At 39.4% G+C, this 21,378-nt stretch overlaps 3 protein-coding genes across 5 annotated transcripts in view; 1 reads left to right on the top strand and 2 right to left on the bottom strand.

The window, feature by feature from the left end:
* LOC311266173 (phosphatase and actin regulator 1-like) overlaps nucleotides 1-21,378 on the top strand; it is a 66,715-nt gene that overhangs the window by 8,680 nt on the left and 36,657 nt on the right. The window lies entirely within an intron of this gene.
* Nucleotides 2,220-14,420, bottom strand: LOC311266170 (uncharacterized protein). Of its 3 annotated transcripts, XM_084368379.1 has the most exons (13): nucleotides 14,313-14,420; nucleotides 13,926-14,125; nucleotides 12,909-13,010; nucleotides 12,728-12,823; nucleotides 12,433-12,543; nucleotides 11,316-11,439; nucleotides 11,062-11,205; nucleotides 6,661-6,860; nucleotides 5,834-5,935; nucleotides 5,651-5,746; nucleotides 5,360-5,470; nucleotides 4,451-4,574; nucleotides 2,220-4,359 (listed from the first exon to the last, which is right to left on the bottom strand). In XM_084368379.1, the coding sequence occupies exons 1-13, from the start codon at nucleotides 14,335-14,337 to the stop codon at nucleotides 2,414-2,416; spliced, it is 3,381 nt and encodes a 1,126-aa protein (XP_084224505.1). In that variant the 5' UTR covers nucleotides 14,338-14,420; the 3' UTR covers nucleotides 2,220-2,413. The 3 variants fall into 3 exon arrangements, with proteins under 3 accessions (XP_084224505.1, XP_084224507.1, XP_084224506.1); XM_084368381.1 differs by lacking the exon at nucleotides 11,062-11,205; XM_084368380.1 differs by lacking the exon at nucleotides 5,360-5,470.
* LOC311266171 (uncharacterized protein) lies at nucleotides 15,265-20,651 on the bottom strand. Its single transcript, XM_084368382.1, has 7 exons — nucleotides 20,542-20,651; nucleotides 20,154-20,353; nucleotides 19,296-19,397; nucleotides 19,120-19,215; nucleotides 18,828-18,938; nucleotides 18,203-18,326; nucleotides 15,265-18,102 (listed from the first exon to the last, which is right to left on the bottom strand). The coding sequence occupies exons 1-7, from the start codon at nucleotides 20,564-20,566 to the stop codon at nucleotides 15,812-15,814; spliced, it is 2,949 nt and encodes a 982-aa protein (XP_084224508.1). The 5' UTR covers nucleotides 20,567-20,651; the 3' UTR covers nucleotides 15,265-15,811.

Consider the following 21,378-nt stretch of genomic DNA (forward strand, 5'->3'; position numbering starts at 1 on the left):
TTGCATTACAAATCAGAAATTATTAGGATCTCCATATTTTTAAAGGCTTTTTCAAGGTTTGAAGATTGACAGTAGTCAATCAGAGCCATTTTATTTTTATTTAAAACATTTAACAGCCATTAATATAATTATGCGCTTTAAAACTAAGGAAATAAAATATATAGGCCAATGATCAGTTATCACGGTCAACACAATTCATTTTTTCTTTTTTTTTGCCTGTATTAGGCAGGTGCAAACGCAAGCACGTTACATGGTTGGCACTTTAACCCCTACGCCACCAAGTTGCCCCAAAGCAGATTAATATTTTGAGCAAAAAGTTACACTGACTTTGAACATAAAGTTTTTATTTTCTCATCGAGGCTTAACTACTTCCGTAAATCTTAATAATAAGGTGAAACACGACAGTGAAGTTTCTGTCCGTCTGACTTCCGAGAGTATGGGGTCGCATCGAAAGCCATTACTGCATCAATATCACCTACAGATTTGAAATGACCCTTGTGCATCGTTGTATCATGGTCTATGGGTAATTATTCTGTAGTAATTGTGACAATGATCACAGCAGTCATGACTCATGAGTAAAAAAGAAAACTCCTTGATGTGACTTGTTATATAAATGCTGAGCTACCTGTGCCTGAGACCACGAGATATTCGTCTTAACTTCAGCAGAGCCAGAAGAGGCCAGAGGGGACCTAAGCTCTTTGGTTGATAGTCCACTCCATACTGCGGTGTTCATCAAAAGCAGGCAGGACAGATGGAGGTTTCAGACGGAGAAAAAATCTTAGTGTCTCTGCAGACAGAGACAGCCAGAACATCCCAGAGGAGTGGCACAGTCTGCCCACCACCAAGTGCTGCAGGATCCAGTGAAGATTGCTTTCATTTTCTGGCGCTTCTTCTCATTCCATTTTCATGAGGTTGTTGTCAAGTAGTGTGATTTTGTGTGCGTATAACCAAACGTTATTACCTCAAAATTTGTGTGGCACATCCTGTCCACAGCCCTCTCAACAAGCTTGAAATATTAAAGTATGCAGTGTTCCCTTTCCCCTATCTTTGACTAAACAGGACTCACAAATGTCCTTGAGTTTCTACTTTGCAGTTATTTCAGAGATTTTCATTCCCCCATCAAAAAAGCTGCTGTCTGTCAAACCCCATCACCCCGCCTGCAACACTGTTTTTTAATTAGCAGACAACATGGAAAATCCCAAACTGAGGATTCTTCTGTTCTCTGCAGAGACAAGGCTCAGTCGGTATAGAAAACAGATCTAAAGCTTGAAACAACAGATCTGATGAAAGATGTAGCACATGCTGCATCTTTATCCTCATTTCCCGACTTCAAAATGTTCTGTAGTCCAAAAGTCTTCATTTTGACAGCTGGACAGTCATAGAGATCTGTTGCATGTTGCCATTTCAAAGGATGTGGTGTGTGAAATTAAATATCATTTATAGATCTTGTACATAAAAAAACAGTTTGACTGGCTGATGGAACGGAGGCAGTCTCTGGAGCGCCACTGCTCCCTGGTGGAGCAATGCTTTTTCTGCAGCAGCAGGCTCCCACACAAGGTTAAATGTGTAGCTATACATACACCGATCAACCTCTTACACGTGAGGTGACTGACATGGATCATCTTGTTACAACGCAATGTTCTGCTGGGAAACCTCGGCTCCTAGCATTCATGTGGATGCCAATTGACATGCAACACCCAGCCAAACATTGTTGCAGTGCCAGAAACCACAAAACAACCCCAGAGGTCTTGTGTCAATGCCTCAGTGAGTCAGAGCCAAGTCCAATCCACGGAGGGGCCTCCAAAGATTGGACTTGTTCAGGTACGTCCCACGGATGCTTGATCAGAACTCAAAAGATATTCACTATATACTTATATAAAACAATAAAGAGTAGCACATTTTGCTCATTTCAGTTCCCCCATATATAAAGGCGACGACATCTTCAAACCTTTACCAAGAAAAGCACTCATTATGTGCCCTTCGTTTGTTTAAGTATGCTGTATCACAACAGATGTTACAGCATTATTATAAAGCCCGGTGAGTGTTTCATCAGTTGTTCGTACATGATATCTGCTATTTCTGTTGGACTCGATTCACCCAAAGCTAAATTGAGTCTGCCTCTTCCTACTTCTATCAGACAGCCTTGAGCTCCTTGTAGGCCTCGGGGAAACCTTGTAGACATCAGCACACTTTAGAAAAGACTTTGATTTGACACACTCTCTGAGTACCATTTTTATTCGCAGTGAATGAAAATCATTCACAGTATCAAACAAAACGTAGCTTTTTTTACCGGATACAGAGCATTAAGACATGGTAGCTGACAGAACTTTTGACGTATGTATGTCACGGTAAAATGTAGAATGGCACATGATCCATGAACAGTTTTAGCACTTAGTCCAAAGACAGCCTGAAGTTACCGACATGCCTTTTTGCCGTGTTGCCTAAGGTGACATTTTTTCTTGAACTTTTTGCCACACCTTGGACACGAGAATGGCCGCTCCCCTGTGTGAACGATCATGTGCTGTTTCAGCTCGCTGTTTAATCGAAAGGCTTTGCTGCAAACCTCGCACAAAAATGGACGCAACCGGATATGTACAGCTCTACGGTGAGCGATCAAATGTGATTCCCTCTTGTAACAAACACCGCAGTCTTCACACTTGAACGGCCTTTCCTCTGTGTGTTGACTCATGTGAAGCTTGAGCAGGTGTGCAGTCGGCCAGCCTTTCCCACAAGTGTCGCAGAGGTATGGTTCTTGCCCTGTGTGTTTATACAGATGCCATTTCAGGTATAATTTTCTATAGAATTTCTTCCCGCACACTGGGCATGGGAAACCATCTGTGTGCTTCACCATGTGTGCTCTCAGGCAGTCTTTTGAACTGAACTGTTTTCCACAGTGGGAACAAACGTTAGGCTGCTCTTCTCTGTGCTTTCTCTGGTGCAGAACCAGATGAGCAAGAAATCTGAAGCTTTGCCCGCATGTTTCACAAACGCGCGGTGTTACACTCGCAGTGTGTATTTTGTCATGATCCTTCCGTCCTGATTTCGAGAAACATTTCTTGCAGACGGCGCACTGGTACAACTTTTTGTTTTGCTGATGCCGAACCAATTCGTACAACCTCACAAACGTTGTCTTGCACAAAGAGCAGGGGTATGAGTTGGTAACTTTATGTGACATGGAGTAATGTTTGCTCATGAGGGGGATTTTTGTAAAGTTCTTCTCACACATTGTGCACTTAAAGGTGCGAGATATAACCTGGGACGCATCTGCATCATCTGCAGAGATTGAAGTTTTTGCAGTTTCAGAAGTTGTCTCATCACAGCTCACATTGGTATTATCAGCTGATTGGAAATTACACCCTTTGATGATTAAATACTTTGGATATTTTTGCTTTTTCCTTTTAGGAGCTCTTTCAGAACATTTACTCTGGTGCTTCTCAAAATTCTTGTAGTAGGTAAAAACCTGCTCACATTTCTGACACGTCAGAGGTGATTTACACGACTGCACAGCACTTGTATCACTTGAAACAACTGGATTCTCCCCTTTGCTTTTCTTTGCGCTACTGAGGGGATTGTCCTGTGAATGTTGCTTTGAAACTCCGCATTGATCTTCCTGATGTGTCTTGTAGTCTTTGTAGTTGTCAAAGTCTTTCCCACAATAAGAACAAAGATAAGGACTCTGTTCAATGTGGCATCTCATGTGACTCATCAAGTCGGTAGAACAGGTAAAGACTTCTCGACATACGGAGCATTGTTTGACACGACTGCTCCTTTTACACATTTGCTCTTGAGCAGGGTCCGAAGATGCCTGGGGTACAACATCTGAAGGCCCAGTGTCAGTTTCACTGGGGAGGGACTTTTTGATCTTACCAGCAGGGATTGGTTTGGACTGAATCATTTTTGTTTTGAAGCTACCGCGATGGGTATTTTTGTGCTTCTTTAGTTTGTTAATGGAACCAAATTCTTTGCCACAGACAAGACACTTGAAGGTTTTTGAGGACGTCCGACTGCCAGTTTTCAAATGCCGAAGCCATTTTTTGTCCATGTTGTCTTCATCATTCGACTCACTTTCATCAAAAGGTTGAAGTATTACTTCAATAGAGGCCCCCTGGTCTTCAGTCAGATCATCAGCATGCTGTTGTCCATTTATTTCTACATTCCACATCAATTCTGATTTCATCTCCTTAAAATGATCTACCTTAACCTCTTTTGATTCACTGTCAAGTGAATCATCTCTTTGCCAGTCTTGTGAGACACACGTGAATCCAGATTTGACAAGTGTGTCTCCTTTGTCGTCCTCTACATTTGGTAGGTGATAGGACAGGCTGGAAAGGATGCAATCATCAGCAGAGGAAGAGGGAACTAGGAAAAAATGTCAAAACAGAAAATATTTTCATCAGCTTCAAACACACAAGTCAATCAGGAATTGTGTGAAAAGTCCTTAAAGTTCTACCTTGTAGAACTTTGTGGCCATGATGTTTGTGATGCTGAATGAGTGTTTTTAGGGGCTCAGGTTGATTCATGAAGTCAGCACACTCTTTCAAGATAGAAGGGGATTGACTGAGCCAAAGTGAAGTCTTGAAGATATGAAACAGAAACAGTTCAAATCAACATCAGATATTATAACATACAAACTCTATCTTTGCAGTTCAGAAGTTATGTTGTCAACTTCTGCAACACTTAATGCTTTTCTACATTTCCTAGAATCTCTCTCTACACCTCAAGGAAAAGGGAAGAAACTGGATATTGTAATTGTTCTTCCTATTGCTACAAATTTGGTGAAATCAATATTTTCAGCGCTACATTGCGGCAAATTTTCATTTAATCTCTCATTTCATTAAAAACACCTGGTTTTATTGTTCTTGTTCAAAATATCAAGTGATTTCATACCTACAAATACTAAAACACCTTCTTGAACAGCACTCACTAGCATGGCAGACTTCTCAACTAACTGCATCCCCTGCATCAATGTAGATATGATTACTTAACAAGGTAATGAAGGCAGGAAAACAAATACCCACTGGAGATCTTATATCCAATATAAATCCGACTCCACAGAGGGTTTTACATGCAGGTTACAAAACTAATTTTCTTGCAACCCTCCAGCACACCTCTGCATTACTGAATGTTCTACTTATGAGTGGAGCATATCACAGGTATAAAGGTAGGTATAGAGTGACAATTAACATGCTCTGTAGAGTAGAAGTATGATGGAACAATATAAATATTTTGTTTATGTCCTTACATATGTCCTGTACGCACAGTTAATTTACTGTAACTTTCAATGGTGCAGTATTATACCTGAAACTGTTAAAAATGTTGCATATCTACAGTTTCTACAGTTTACAGTTCATGTACGAACTTGTTCTAGGTTTGGAACAGGCAGCAGCTTCTGCAGATTGAGGAGGAATTTTCTCATCAGAGCCTGTAGGGCTGAGTCGTATTCAGTGCCGAACACTGTTGGGAAGATTTTCTATAGAATAAAATGAAAAGTCTTCATTACATTTCACAAAATACTGCAAGGCCCCTTTGATACCAATACAGATCTAAAGCGCTACTGAAGGCTGTTGACAAAACAATAGAAAGAAATGAAACCAACAATAAATCAAACCCCATGTAATTATAATATATTAAATAGTACCAACCAACTCACCTGATAAAAGATATCCCTCTGGCATTGATCATCCACTAGAGTGTTAACAAGCTTCAGGAAGTTTGTCACTGATGCTTTTACCTCAGAACTGGAAGTCTTAAAAAAGCAGAAATAAAAATAAGAAGGCACATATATAAATGAAAATGACAAAAAAAGCAAGAGAAATTCAACAAGAGCACATACCTCGTTATCGTGGTTTTCAATGTACGTGTTTATTCTGCTCAAATGAGGTTTGAGGGTTTGTTGGCTGGCAAAATCATCATTGCAGCACAACTCTAGCACCACCTGGTGGCATAACAGCAGACATATCAATTTAGTGAGGGCGTGGACAGCAAATACAGGTTATAACCTAATATCATACATGACATGTGAAAGTCAGAGAATAAGAAAAAAGTCTAGTAAAGTACCTCAAAGTTGTACAAATGCTACAGTAACCGCACTAAGTTAGATTCCACACTGCAGACAAGTGCCTATTATCTCATCTTTATAGCATATTGGACCCTCGAGTTAGCATTTTAGTAGTAGTAGTAGTAGTAGTAAGTAATAGTGATGGAGGAATTAATTAGATCCTTTACTTCAGTGAAAGTACAAATACCACTGTAGAAATATGTTACAAGTAAAGGTACCACACTGAACATGTTACTTGGTAGTAACATATGAAAGTATAATCAGAAAAATGTACTTAAAAGTAAAAAGTATTCTAATAAGAAAGATGTCCTCTGTGACTGCTATACTATTACAGATCATTATTACTCATGCAGTAATGTAAAAGCAGGACTTTACTGTTGTAGTCGGTTGCAGTATCTACTGTAATAGATCTACTAATTGTTGAAACTGCACTTGTGAAGTAAAGTGGCACGAGGAGAAAATAATTAAAGTACAGGTACCTCAAATTTGTTTAAGGTTGTTTCATGAGTAAATATACTAAGTTACATTTCACCACTGGTATTTCTGGTAGCTAGCACAGGTTAGTAGCAGCCTTATTAAGACATCTTGTATCTTCTTCTAACCTTTGCACGTAGACCCATAACTAGTTGGACTCTCTCTGTGTCAGTGAGCAGTTCAGGGACTGTTTCCAGCACTGTGGTGATGAACTCCTCCAGCAGACCATAGTACACCACAGCTCCCTGCTTCACTATCTCCCACAGAGCCGCAGACACGAGCTGCAGAGGAGGGACGATAAGACGGAGGGAGGAAAGGGGGAGGAAGCCTGAAGGAAACAAATATGAAAACTGTCATTTCAGTTTCTATCGAGGGTGAAAATAAACCAGACTTTTCCCGTTAACGTTAGCCTGTCAGTTACCCTAAAACATAACTCTCTGGCACTATTTTCTTATCTTCCTGAGGGCAAATACAGACTGAGTGAAGGTAAGTTAAGTCGAGTGTTAAACACTCACCATAGTCCCCTAATATCGTGCTCATGTTGGCGTTATGGACATAAACTTTTCAGTTAGCATGTGGCTGTCTGCTAACATCGCAGTCATACAAAAACATTGGAACATGGAAGCTAACGGAACCTCAGCAGCCTCTCTTTGGGAAGCGTACGCATTACGTCATTACGTCCAAACGCGCAAGCCAGAGTCACATTCCATGAGGGTTTATTATAGTAGCATACACTTCTCATCATATTCAGCCTGTTCCTAGCATTTAGAAATCACAGGAGGCATTAATCCACATTCTGTTTGGCGATGAAAGAAGCTCATTTCCTCTCTCTCTCTGTTTAGTGTGCTATGAATTCATTTGACACTAGATTACCAAATTAGCCCACAAGATGGCGGCACAGTAACATGGGATAAGCTTTGCAGTTCTGAAGGAGCCTCCTTCAGTTGGCACTGGAAGTTTTGTGTGTACTTTTGGGGGACTTTTCTAGCAACCCATGATGTGAATGCCGTGCCAGATGTGATAGCTGCATATAATGTTTTAAAGGTTTAATCTCTAGCTAATAATGTAAACTTTTTAATCAATGGTATTGCATAAAAAAGGGATCTGACACGCGTAGGCTATTTAAGGTGCTCTCTATGTATATAGGCCTACCAAAACAAAAGGAAAGTAAAAGGTTTATTTTGAATTCATTTTACATCACCAGGCTTGTAGTACGAAACTGAGTTTAAGTCCCTCTATGCTACATAATACAAAAAGTTTGACCCATTTTCTATGGGTGTCACCACCTGTTAACTTAATATCCAGCAGTACAGACAACATAGAGACATACCTTCGAAATTATAACATATTTCTAACAAGAAAAGTCAAGAGATATTTCAGCTCTTACTCTTTCAAATCTGGTCAATATTTCTATAATTTAAATTAAGTAAAATAAACCTTTTTCATGTACAGCTTTTGTGTATTATTGTACTATATAATTAGCTACATCACTCGATGGTTGTCCATCAGCAGGCTGTGATTCTCAGATATTACAGATATGGAACTTATGATATACACCAATCAGCAACAACATTTAAAGGACTATCAGAATTGTAGAAAAAGTCTGAGGCACTCAAGAGGGTAATGAGTTAAAAAGCATTTAATTACAAAATGGCTACTTTTGGGCTCTTCCATTTATAGGTTAGCAGACAGTCACGTGATCAAAGAAGACAGGTGAGCAGTAACATGATTTGTCTAAAAAAAACACATTACAGACTATGCAGGTCGGTTAATTATCACATGATCAGTATGAGCAGGTTGGTAGGCACATCATTAGGCAGTTAAAATCAAAAGTCTAAGCATGTTTAGCAGGAAAAAAATCACAAACAGTGAGCAAGATAATAGAAAAATATACAGACACAAAATCTTCAAATTTCTAAATATTTCAATGCATTCAGAAAAGCATCAATTAATTATGTATAAAATAACTTTTTCAGACTTTCAAGGCCTCAGATGCCTTCGTAGAAAACAGTTATAAAAAAGAAGAAAAGTCTAGTTCCCCGTTCAAACCTGGATATTGGGTAGCTTTCAATATATATCCAGAACGATTCTCTCTGTTTCTAATGTAAAGCCAGGGGGTATTGGGGGTTACCAGTTCTTATAGCATGTTTATGTTCAACCAGTCATGGACATGGACATTCGAGTCTGTAAACCATATTATGAGGTACTGCGATTTATAAAAGACTTTATGTTATACTTACAACCTGATGTTGTCATATTACCACAATGATCGCAATTTCCACACTTGTAGCTGCCTGCTCTGGTGTTTAACCAAGTTTTTGGTTGTACAGGGGGAAGATAATGCCTCATAAGTTTGTCACTGAGAGCATGTATATCGAGGTAGCATGTAAGAATGGCAGATGGGCAGACAGCCTGATGTTACCGACATGCCGTTTTGCTGTGTTGCCTAAGGTGAGTTTTTCGTTTGAACTTTTTGCCACACCTTGTACACATGAATGGCCGCTCCCCTGTGTGAACCCTCATGTGTTCTTTTAAGAGGCTGTTTAGTCTAAAGGCTCTGCTACAAACCTCACACAAGAATGGCCGCAATCTCATATGTTTGTCCCTATGGTGAGCGATCAAATTGGATTCCCTCTTGTAACAAACACCACAGTCTTCACATTTGAATGGCCTCTCCTCTGTGTGTTGAATCTTGTGAAGCTTGAGCAGAGCTGCATTCGGCCAGCCTTTCCCACAAGTGTCGCAGAGGTACGGCTCTCGTCCAGTGTGTTTATCCAGATGCCATTGTAGGGATAATTTTCTATAGAATTTCTTTCCACAAAGTGGGCATGGGAAACCATCTGTGTGCCTCACCATGTGTGCTTTCAGGCTGTCTTTTGAACTGAAGTCTTTCCCACAGTGGGAACAAACGTTAGGCTGCTCTTCTCCATGCTCTCTCTGGTGCAGAGCCAGATTAGCAAGACATTTGAAGCTTTTCCTGCATGGTTCACAAACACGTGGTGTTACACACGCATTAAGTTTTACGTCATGATTCTTTCGTCCTGATATCGAAAAACATTTCATGCAGGTGGCACACTGGTACAACTTTTTGTTTTGCTGATGTCGAACCAATTCGGACAACCTCACAAATGTTCTCTTGCACAAAGTGCAGGGGTATGAGTCGGTAACGTCATATGACGTAGAATAATGTTCGTTCATGGGGGGGATCTTTGAAAGGTTCTTCTGACACATTGTGCACTTCATGGTGCAAGATTCAGTCTCGGAGACTTCTGCAAGGTCTGCAGAAATTTGAGTTTTTGCAGTTTCAGCACTTATCTCATCACAGCTCCCATTGGTTTTGTCAGCTGATTGGAAATTACACCCATTGATAATAAAATACTTTGTTTGCCTTTTCCTTTGAGGAGCCCTTTTGGAACATTTGCTCTGGTGCTTCTCAAGATCCTCATAGTAAATGAAAACCTGCTCACATTTCTGACACTTCAGAGGTGATTTATGCGGCTGCACAGCCTGTGAGTTGGCAGGTCCATCTGTGATTGTTGGGACCTGACTTGTTCCACTTGAAACAACTGGATTCTCCCCTTTGCTTTTCCTTGCATTGCTGAGGGGATTGTCCTGTGAATGTTGCTTTGAAACTCTGCATTGATCTTCCTGATGTGTCTTGTAGTCTTTGTAGTTGTCAAAGTCTTTCCCACAATAAGAACAAAGATAAGGACTCTGTTCAATGTGGCATCTCATGTGACTCATCAAGTCGGTACAACAGGTAAAGACTTCTCGACATATGGAGCATTGTTTGACACGACTGCTCCTTTTACACGTTTGCTGTTGAGATGATTCCAAAGATTCCTGGGGTACAACATCTGAAGGCCCGGTTTCAGTTTCAGTTTCACTGGGGAGGGACCCTTTGGTTGTATCAGCAGGGTTTAGTTTGGAGGGATGAGCAAAGCTTGTGGAACACTGTTGGTCCTTCTCTGCTTGTTGTTTACTACTGACCACGCAAATCATCTGGTGTTTGTCAAAGTTCCTTTGATAAGTGTAAACCTTGCCACAAACATGACAAACAAGATCACAGTTATCATTAGACTGCTCAAAGTTTGGAAGTCTATTCAAATTAGATGGGCTACGTGTTGAGGCACTTGCCAGTGGTGGAAGCTGAACTTCACTTCTAGAAGCATTATTATCAATACAAGTCGTTGGTTTAAGATGTAAATGTATCCTGTGGCTCGCAGAATTTGACTGACTCCTTTTGTCTGTCAAGCAATCACGATGGGTAGTCTTGTGCTTCTTTAGTTTGGGAAGGGAGCCAAAGTCTTTGCCACAGACAAGACACTTGAAGGTTTTGGAGGATTTCCGACTGCCAGTTTTCACATGATTGTCCTCACTTTCATCAAAAGGTTGAAGTATTACTTCTATAGAGGCCCCCTGATCTTCAGCTGGATCATCAGCATGCTGTTGTCCATTTATTTCTATGTTCCACATTAATTCTGATTCAATCTCCATTAAGTTTTCTTTTTTAATATTTTCTGACTCACTGGCAAGCAAGTTATCTATCTGCGAGTCTTGTGGGACACACATGGATCCAGATTTGACAAGTGTGTTTTCTTGGTCATTGTACACATTTGATAAGTGATAGGACAGGCTGGAAAGGATGTGATCATCAGTGGAAGAAGACGAAGCTAAAAAAAAAATTAAGAAATTATAGACAAAACACAAATTATTTAAGTCACTAAAGAAATATAAATACAAAAGTTAATCAGGAATTGTGTCAAATCTCCTTAAAGTTTACCTTGTGTAACTTTGTGGCCATGATGTTTGTGATGCTGAATGAGTGTATTCAGGGGCTCAGGTTGATTCATGAAGTCAGCACACTCTTTCAAGATAGAAGGGGATTGACTGAGCCAGAGGGAGACCTTGAAATGGAAGAGAACAGTTCAAATCAATATCGGACATTAAAATGCGAACACTACTCTTGCATTTCAGGAGTTATGTAGTTATTCGTTTTGTTACTTTTCCTGTAAATACGTTCCTACATTTTCCAGAATCTCTCTTAACACCTCAAAGAGAAGGGAGGAAACTGGTGATTGTAAATTGTTCTTCCTCTTCCAGTAACCACAGATTTAGCGAAATCGATATTTTCATCTCTACATCCTGGCGAATTTCTGACCCACATACACCCACATATTTTTTTTCCACCTAATTGTAAAGAACATCCAGTCTCTCCTGTAGTGGCATTAAGATATTATTTTTTATGTATTACCATATTGTTTATATTGATGTTTCTTTTTATTTCGAATGGTTATTTCCTGTTTTAACTTTCTGTTTTTCTTCAATGTTGTCATCGTAAAGCTACATGTAACTCTGGTTTTGGTGTATTATAAAGAGTTTACATATTTACTTAATATGCCTACTCTCATCATCATGGCTGACTTTCAAAATGAGCAAAATAAGAAAACTTAGTCACCTACAAATACTCAAACAGGTTCTTAAACAGCGCTCACTATCATGGCAGACTGCTTGTCTAGCCGCATCCCCTGCATCAATGTAGATATGATTACTTAACAAGGTAATGAAGGCAGGAAAACAAATACCCACTAGAGATCTTATATCCAATACAAAGCTGACTCCACAAAAGGTTTTACATGCAGGTAAAAAAACTAATTTTCCTGCAACCCTCCATCTTGTTACTTATGAGTGGAACATATCATAGGTATAAAGGTAGGTACAGAGTGACAATTAACATGCTCTGTAGAGTAGTAGTATGGAAAGCGATTATAAATATTTTGTTTCTGTCCTACAAACACACAGTTGACATACTGAACATTTTAAATGTGCAATATTATACCTGAAACTGTTAAAAATGTAACATATCTACAGTTTCTACAGTTTACAGTTCATGTACGCACTTGTTCTAAGTTTGGAACAGGCAGCAGCTTCTGCAGATTGAGGAGGAATTTTCTCATCAGAGCCTGTAGGGCTGAGTCGTATTTAGAGCCGAACACTGCTGGGAAGATTTTCTAAAGAATAAAGAGAAAAGTTTTCATTACATTTCACAAAATACTGCAAGGCCCCTTTCACACCACTATAGAACTAAAGCGTTACTGAAGGCTATCGTCCAATCAATAAAAACACATTTAACCCACAAGAAAAAAATCACACAGCATGTAATGATAACATATGTAATAGTACCAACCAACTCACCTGATAAAAGATATCCCTCTGGCATTGATCATCCATTAGAGTGTTAACAAGCTTCAGGAAGTTTGTCGCTGATGCCTTTACCTCAGAACTTGAAGTCTTAAAAAAGCAGAAATAAAAATAAGAAGGCACATAAATAAATGAAAATGACACAAAAAGCAAGAAAAATTCAACGACAACATACCTCTTTATCCTGGTTTTCAATATAGGTGTTTATTCTGTTCAAATGAGGCTCGATGGCCTGTTGGCTGGTGAAATCCCCATTGCGGACGAAGTCTAGCACCACCTGGTGGTACATCAAGAGACAGAAAAATTAAGTGGAGGCTTTATTTGTCAACTTAGCATTCACATGCTCCTGGGATGGTCCCATTTCCTGTGTTGGGAAGTAGTTCTGTGTTCTAGTTGTGTTGATAACTACTAGGATATTATGTATTTTATTGCTTAGAATATTCAAACAACGTGTTGATAGCCGTTTTAAGTTTGATATTACAAGGTGATTTTCACCAAGACTTGTTGGTTCACAGTACATTCCCTAAAACCACTAAAATATTGCTTTGCCTGACTTCTTATTCGGGGAAATGCAAATTTTTTCAAGTAATCTTGCTCAATCCGTGTGGACAGCAATGCTTACAACCTAAGACCATATTACAAAGTACATGCGAGAAGTAGGAAGAAGCAGAATAAGAAAACAGACGTGTAGAGTACCTCAAAGTTGTACAAGTACTGGAGAAAATGCACTAAGTTAGATTCCACACTGCAGACAAGTGCCAAATATCTCATCTCTGAATTTTTCAGTGCTGGAGGAATTCATTAGATGATTTACATAAGGAAAAGTGCCAATACTACATTCTAGAAATATGTTACAACAACATCTCTGGTAGCAAGTAAATGTCCTGCACTAAAATGTTACTTGGTAGTAAAGTATAAAATTAGGACAATTATAATATTGATAACACCATTATTATTATTATTACTTATATTATTATTGATCATATTATTATTATTAATAATAACAATTGTATTATTATTATTATTATTATTATTATCATTATTATTATTATTATTATACAAGTACAGGAACTAATTTGTGGAAAGGTTAGTCATGAGTAAATATACTTAGTTACATTTCACCACTGGTATTTCTGGTAGCTAGCACAGGTTAGTAGCAGCATTATTAAGACATCTTGTATCTTCTTCTAACCTTTGCACGTAGACCCATAACTAGTTGGACTCTCTCTGTGTCAGTGAGCAGTTCAGGGACTGTTTCCAGCACTGTGGTGATGAACTCCTCCAGCAGACCATAGTACACCACAGCTCCCTGCTTCACTATCTCCCACAGAGCCGCAGACACAAGCTGCAGAGGAGGGACGATAAGACGGAGGGAGGAAAGGGGGAGGAAGCCTGAAGGAAACAAATATGAAAACTGTCATTTCAGTTTCTATCGAGGGGGGAAATAAACCAGACTTTTCCCGTTAACGTTAGCCTGTCAGTTACCCTAAGCATCACTCTCTGACGCTATTTTCTTGTCTTTCCTGAGGGCAAATACAGACTGAGTGAAGGTAAGCTTAGTCGAGTGTTAAACACTCACCATAGTCCCCTAATATCGTGCTCATTTTGGCGTTATGGACATAAACTTTTCAGTTAGCATGTGGCTGTCTGCTAACATCGCAGCCTTACAAAAACATTGGAACATGGAAGCGAACGGAACGTCAGAAGCAACTGGCTTCTCTTTGGGAAGCGTACGCATTACGTCATTACGTACAAACGTGCAAGGCAGCGGTACATTTCATGAGGGTTTATTTTAGTGGCATACACTTCTCATCATATTCAGCCTGTTACAACCTTTACACTGGCTTCCTGTCTGTCAAAGAATAGATTTCAAAATCCTGCTGTTGGTTTTGAGGTCGTCAGGTAGGCCTACAGGTCTGATTTCAGTCCCGAGTCAAAACTAAACATGGAGAAGCAGCATTCAGTTATTATGCGCCACACATGTGGAAAAAAGTCCCAGAAAACCGCAGGTCCGCTCCAAATGTCACCTCTTAAATCAAGGCTGAAGACCTTTCTGTTTGCCACAGCCTTTCATTGAAGCAATTTCAAGGCTTTGAACTTCACTGTGACTTTTATTCTTTAGTCTGGTGTCTTTTACTTTCTACTACTAGCTTTTAATGTATTTTAAATGTAATTTTATCCTTGCTTTGAGTTCATAAGATGGCATTCACAAGATGATGGCAAGGTAACATGAGACAAGCTTTGCAGCTCAGAAGGGGCCATAAGATGTAATAAAGATTTAATTTCTACCCAATAATGTAAACTTTTTAATCAATGTTATACGATGAATCTGACTTGTATTCAAGTTGTTGATGTACATACACAGAGCAATTTACAGGAAGACGGAAATAAACACAGATTAAACACAAGGACAACAAAGTTTAACAAAGAAATATGTATGCTCTATATGACAACAATTACTCTTGAAAAAATATTTATACTGGTTGTTATTCATTAGAAATCACCACACTGTAAACTTTAAAAAAAACAAAAAACTTTTTATTAGGAAATCAAAAGACTTGAACAGCTTCTTAAGTTTCACTGGTTTTCCCATATTATACAAAATCAATGTTGTGTCACCATCTGTTAACTTGACATTAAACAAATTAAAATATCCAGCACTACAGACAACAAATTGAGGCATACGTATTTCAGCTCTTCCTCTTACAAACCTGGTCAATATTTCTATTATGGTCTATTAATAAATTGAAGTAAAATAAACCATTTACATTTACATCTGCTGTGTATTATCATACAGTATGAGTCGCTACACCAGTCATGGTTATCGATCCTTAGGTTTTGGGGAATTCTTAAAAGTACCATGCAATGTTCTGCTTGAAAACCTTGGGTCCTGGATTAGTTCTTGTTCTGCAATACTGTTTGGGTGGATTGTGCTTGTCAAGTGGCATTCACACATTAATGCAAGGACTCAAAGGTTTCAAGGCAGAACACTGCATTGTAAAGAGACGATCAATGTTATTCACTTTCAATCAATACCTGTTGGTCCTTTTTCTTATTCATGCCACAAACAGCATGAAGTTACCGACATGCCTTTTTGCTGTGTTGTCGAAGGTGAAATCTTCTCTTGAACTTTTTGCCACACCTTGTACACGAGAATGGCCGCTCCCCTGTGTGAACCCTCATGTGTTGTTTTAGCTCGTTGTTTAATCGAAAGGCTTTGTTGCAAACCTCGCACAAGAATGGACGCAACCGAATATGTACAGCTCTACGGTGAGAAATCAAATGGGATTGCCTCTTGTAACAAACAGCGCAGTCTTCACACTTGAACGGCCTTTCCTCTCTATGCTGAATCATGTGATACTTGAGCTGAGCTGCAGTTGGCCAGCCTTTCCCACAGGTGTCGCACAGGTACGGCTCTTGCCCTGTGTGCTTATACAGATGCCATTTCAGGTATATTTTTTGATAGAACTTCTTTCCGCACACCGAGCATGGGTAACCACCTGTGTGCCTCACCATGTGTGCTTTCAGGCATTGTTTTGTACTAAACTGTTTCCCACAGTAGGAGCAAATATGAGGCAGCTCTTCTCTGTGCTTTCTCTGGTGCAGAACCAGATAAGCAAGAAATCTGAAGCTTTGCCCGCATGTTTCACAAACATGTGGTGTTACACACGCATTATGTTTTTTTTCATGATCTTTTAGCCCTGGTTTCGAGAAACATTTCTTGCAGGCGGCGCACTGGTACAACTTCATATTTTGCTGATGTCTAACCAATTCCGACAACCTCACAAAAGTTCTCTTGCACAAAGTGCAGGGGTATGAGTCGGTGACTTTATGTGACTTGGAATAATGTTCGTTCATATGGACAATTTTTGAAAAGTTCTTCTCACAGATGTTGCACTTCAAGGCGCGAGATTTAGCCTGGGATGCATCTGCATCATCTGCAGATATTGGAGTTTTTGCATTTTCAGAACTTGTCTCATCATGGCTCCTATTGGTATTGTCAGCTGATTGGAAATTACACCCAATGATCACCCAGGAATTTGCGTTTGTTTGCCTTTTCCTTTTAGGAGCTCTTTTGGAACATTTGCTCTGGTGCTTCTCAAAATTCTTGTAGTAGGTAAAAACCTGCTCACATTCCTGACACTTCAGAGGTGATTTACACGGCTGCATAGCCTGGCAGTTGGCAGATCCATCTGTGATTGTTGGGACCTGACTTGTTCCACTTGAAACAACTGGATTCTCCCTTTTGCTTTTCTTTGTGCTGCTGAGGGGTTTGTCCTGTGAATGTTGCTTTGAAACTCTGCATTGATCTTCCTGATGTGTCTTGTAGTCTTTGTAGTTGTCAAAGTCTTTCCCACAATAAGAACAAAGATAAGGACTCTGTTCAATGTGGCGTCTCATGTGACTCATCAAGTCGGTAGAACAGGTAAAGACTTCTCGACATATGGAGCATTGTTTGACACGACTGCTCCGTTTACACGTTTGTTGTTGAGATGATTCCAAAGATTCCTGGGGTACAACATCTGAAGGCCCAGTTTCAGTTTCACTTTGGAGGGACTTTTTGGTTGTATCAGCAGGGTTTAGTTTGGAGGGATGACCAAAGCTTGTGGAACACTGTTGGTCCTTCTCTGCTTGTTGTTTACTACCGACCACGCAAATCATCTGGTGTTTGTCAAAGTTCCTTTGATAAGTGTAAACCTTGCCACAAACATGACAAACGAGATCACAGTTATCATTAGACTGCTCAAAGTTTGGAAGTCTATTCAAATTTGATGGGCTACGTGTTGTGGCACTTGCCAGTGGTGGAAGCTCAGCTTCACTTCTAGAAGCATTATTACCAATACAAGTCGTTGGTTTAAGATGTAAATGTATCTTGTGGCTCGCAGAATTTGACTGACTCCTTTTGTCTGTCAAGCAATCACGATGGGTAGTCTTGTGCTTCTTTAGTTTGGTAAGGGAACCAAAGTCTTTGCCACAGACAAGACACTTGAAGGTTTTGGAGGATGTCCGAATGCCAGTTTTCAAATGGTGAAGCCATTTTTTGTCCATGTCGTTGTCCTCCTCATGAGGCTCACTTTCATCAAAAGGTTGAAGTATTACTTCAATAGAGGCCCCCTGGTCTTCAGTCAGATTATCAACATGCTGATGTCCATATGTTTCTACGTTCCACATCAATTCTGATTTCATCTCCTTAAAATGATCTACCTTAACCTCTTTTGATTCACTGTCAAGTAAATTATCTCTCTGCCAGTCTTGTGAGACACACGTGGATCCAGATTTGAACAGTGTGTCTCCTTCGTCATTGTCCACCTTTGGTAGGCAATAAGACAGGCTGGAAAGGATGCAATCGTCAGCTGAGAAAGGCGAAGCTAAAGAAAAATTAAAGACAAAACAAATTATTTTCATTCACTAAAAGTTAATAATATGTAAGTCAATCATGAATTCTGTGAAAAGTCCTTAAAGTTCTACCTTGTGGAACTTTGTGCCCATGATGTTTGTGATGCTGAATGAGTGTATTCAGGGGCTCAGGTTGATTCATGAAGTCAGCACACTCTTTCAAGATAGAAGGGGATTGACTGAGCCAAAGTGAAGTCTTGAAATGAAACAGAACAATTCGAATCAACATTAGATATTATAATAAATAAACTCTGACCTTGCATTTCAGGAGTTTTGCTGTCATAAACGTTGTTGTTTTCCTTGTGTACTTTTACATCAGTTAATGTTTATTTTATATTTCCCAGACTGTTTGTATGTAACCACAAATATATGCACCAATGTGAATTACTTAACTCCCTTGAGTTTATAAATGCAGGAAAACTAATACCCGCTGGTTATCTCATACTTTTCTCTTTCTCATACATAGGTTTAACATGCAGGTTACAAAACTATTTCTACTTGTTACCCTCCAGCACACTCGTGCATGACTGAATTTTCTACTATGAATGGAGCATATCAGAGGAGTATAAACATACAATTAACATGCTGTGGAGAGACAAGTACTATGAAATAAGAACATAAACATATCGTTTCATATCTATATACATTTATATTTGTATTTTTTTCTTCATTTGATTATTGTTTGTAATTTACGTACTTGTTCTAGGTTTGGAACAGGCAGCAGCTTCTGCAGATTGAGGAGGAACTTTCTCATCAGAGCCTGTAGGGCTGAGTCGTATTCAGTGCCGAACACTGTTGGGAAGATTTTCTAAAGAACAAAGAGAACATTTTCATTACATTTCACAAAATACTGCAAGGGCCCTTTGACACCAGTACAGCACTAAAGCGTCGCATTAAGGCTATCATCCTATCAATTAAAAGGCATTTTTATCAACAAAAATGTAATCAGCATGTAGTGATTATCTATGATATTGCACCCACAAACTTACCTGATAAAAGATATCCCTCTGGCATTGATCATCCATGAGAGTGCTAACAAGCTTCAGGAAGTTTGTCACTGATGCTTCAACCTCAAAACTAGAATCCTTAAAAATGCAGATAAAAAAAGGCCATAAATAAATGAAAATGACACAAGGAGCAATGGAAGATCAACAAGAGCACGTACCTTGTTGTCCTGGTTTTTAATGTAGGTGTTTATTCTGCTCAAATGAGACTGGATGGTCTGTAGGCTGGCAAGATCATCATTGTGGCATAAGTCTAGCACCACCTGGTGGAGCATCAACAGACAGAACAAGTCTCAAGTTTATTTAACAACAGAAAACCACATCTGAGTAGTTATTTATCAAAGTTTACTTTGACTTGGGAAGGATCTTATATCTAAGTAAAGTCTAGACTAGATGGAAGTGATTTTCCTGCTGGTCATGTAGAGGTATTGCGGTTTGGGACACATACAGTATGTGTCCATGTGTGTGGTATATGCAGCAGTGACAGACTCCCATAGGGCTTTTTGGCTTCATGTGTCACTCCATTACTTAGTATACTTGATAATAATATGTGTTGCCTGGCTTCAATCCCCTCTAACATTGTTGTCTTCCAAAAAGTTTGATTTTGTCTCTTTTTCCCCATCTTTATTCCTCACTGTTTGCTCATTTGTGCAACATATAAGGAGAAATCACAAGGCAGGTGAGGTCAATTTTAGTTGATTTGAGATTTAGAGATCACAGGTGCGCAGGTTACAAATTGGATTCTTTTGAGCCCAGCATCTTTTTATGAATCCAACTCAAGCACATTATCCAAATTTTGTTTTTTATAAATGAGGCCCCAGGATAGAAAAACACACATCCAATCATTTCAGCTCTACATGAATACACATAGAAGAAAATACTCAAGTAAATTACCTCAAATGTGTCCTTAAGTGCAGTACTTTAATTACTATGCTTATTTACATTCCACTATTGGTATTTCTGGTAGCTAGCACAGGTTAGTAGCAGCATTATTAAGACATCTTGTATCTTCTTCTAACCTTTGCACGTAGACCCATAACTAGTTGGACTCTCTCTGTGTCAGTGAGCAGTTCAGGGACTGTTTCCAGCACTGTGGTGATGAACTCCTCCAGCAGACCATAGTACACCACAGCTCCCTGCTTCACTATCTCCCACAGAGCCGCAGACACGAGCTGCAGAGGAGGGACGATAAGACGGAGGGAGGAAAGGGGGAGGAAGCCTGAAGGAAGCAAATATGAAAACTGTCATTTCAGTTTCTATCGAGGGTGAAAATAAACCAGACATTTTCCGTTAACGTTAGCCTGTCAGTTACCCTAAAACATCACTCTCTGGCGCTGTTTTCTTATCTTTCCTGAGGGCAAATACAGACTGAACTGAGGTAATGTCCGCTGAGTGTTAGACACTCACCATGGTCTGTTATTATCTTGCTCATTTTGGCGTTATTGACACATCATTTACGCCTTGAATATGGCTTTTCGCTAACACCGCAGCCTGCCCACCACACGAAAAACACTGGAACATGGAAGCTGCGTTACGTCCTGCTTTCTGGAAGTGTACGTCATTACGTACAAACACGTAACGCAGATGCACGTATTAGGTAATATAAGTAAATATATTTACATGTATTTATTTTATTGTATACTACTGAATAATCTGATCCGATATTCAGATTATGTGAATAATTGTATGTAATTAATCAACATTTATTTATTTATTTATTATTTTCTATATTTTTTTAAAAGTGTTTCTTTGACTCTGATGTAACATGCAGTCTGCAAAGCAACTAGTAACTTAAGCTATCAAATAAGTACAGTATTTGTCTCCAAAATGTACTAGAGTGGAAATGGAAGCACTTCAAAGCTGGATCTGAGTATAGAAGTTGGGTAAATGTGCTCAGTTATATTCCATCACTGCACAGGTGTGCTGTGAGGGCATTTGTCACTAAATTGCCATATTGCTCCACAAGATGGAGGCATTGTAACATGGGAGGTGGTGGGCCTCTTTCAACTGTACTTAGTGTGCTTTGGGGGACTTCTGTAGCAACTCATAATATGAAGACCACGCAGAATGTGATAGCTGCGTATAATGTAATGAAGTTTTTATTTCTAGTCCATAGCCCCTCATGTAAACATGTCAAACAATGCTATTTCACATACAAGGACTCCCAAGTTGCTACATTTGTACTTTCACACAGAACAAGTTGCAAATATTGGCCTACACATATCGAAAGACAAGCACAACAAA

This window comes from Pagrus pagrus (genome assembly GCF_965226575.1).
Source record: "Pagrus pagrus genome assembly, chromosome: 12".
In the NCBI taxonomy this organism is placed as follows: Eukaryota; Metazoa; Chordata; class Actinopteri; order Spariformes; family Sparidae; genus Pagrus; species Pagrus pagrus.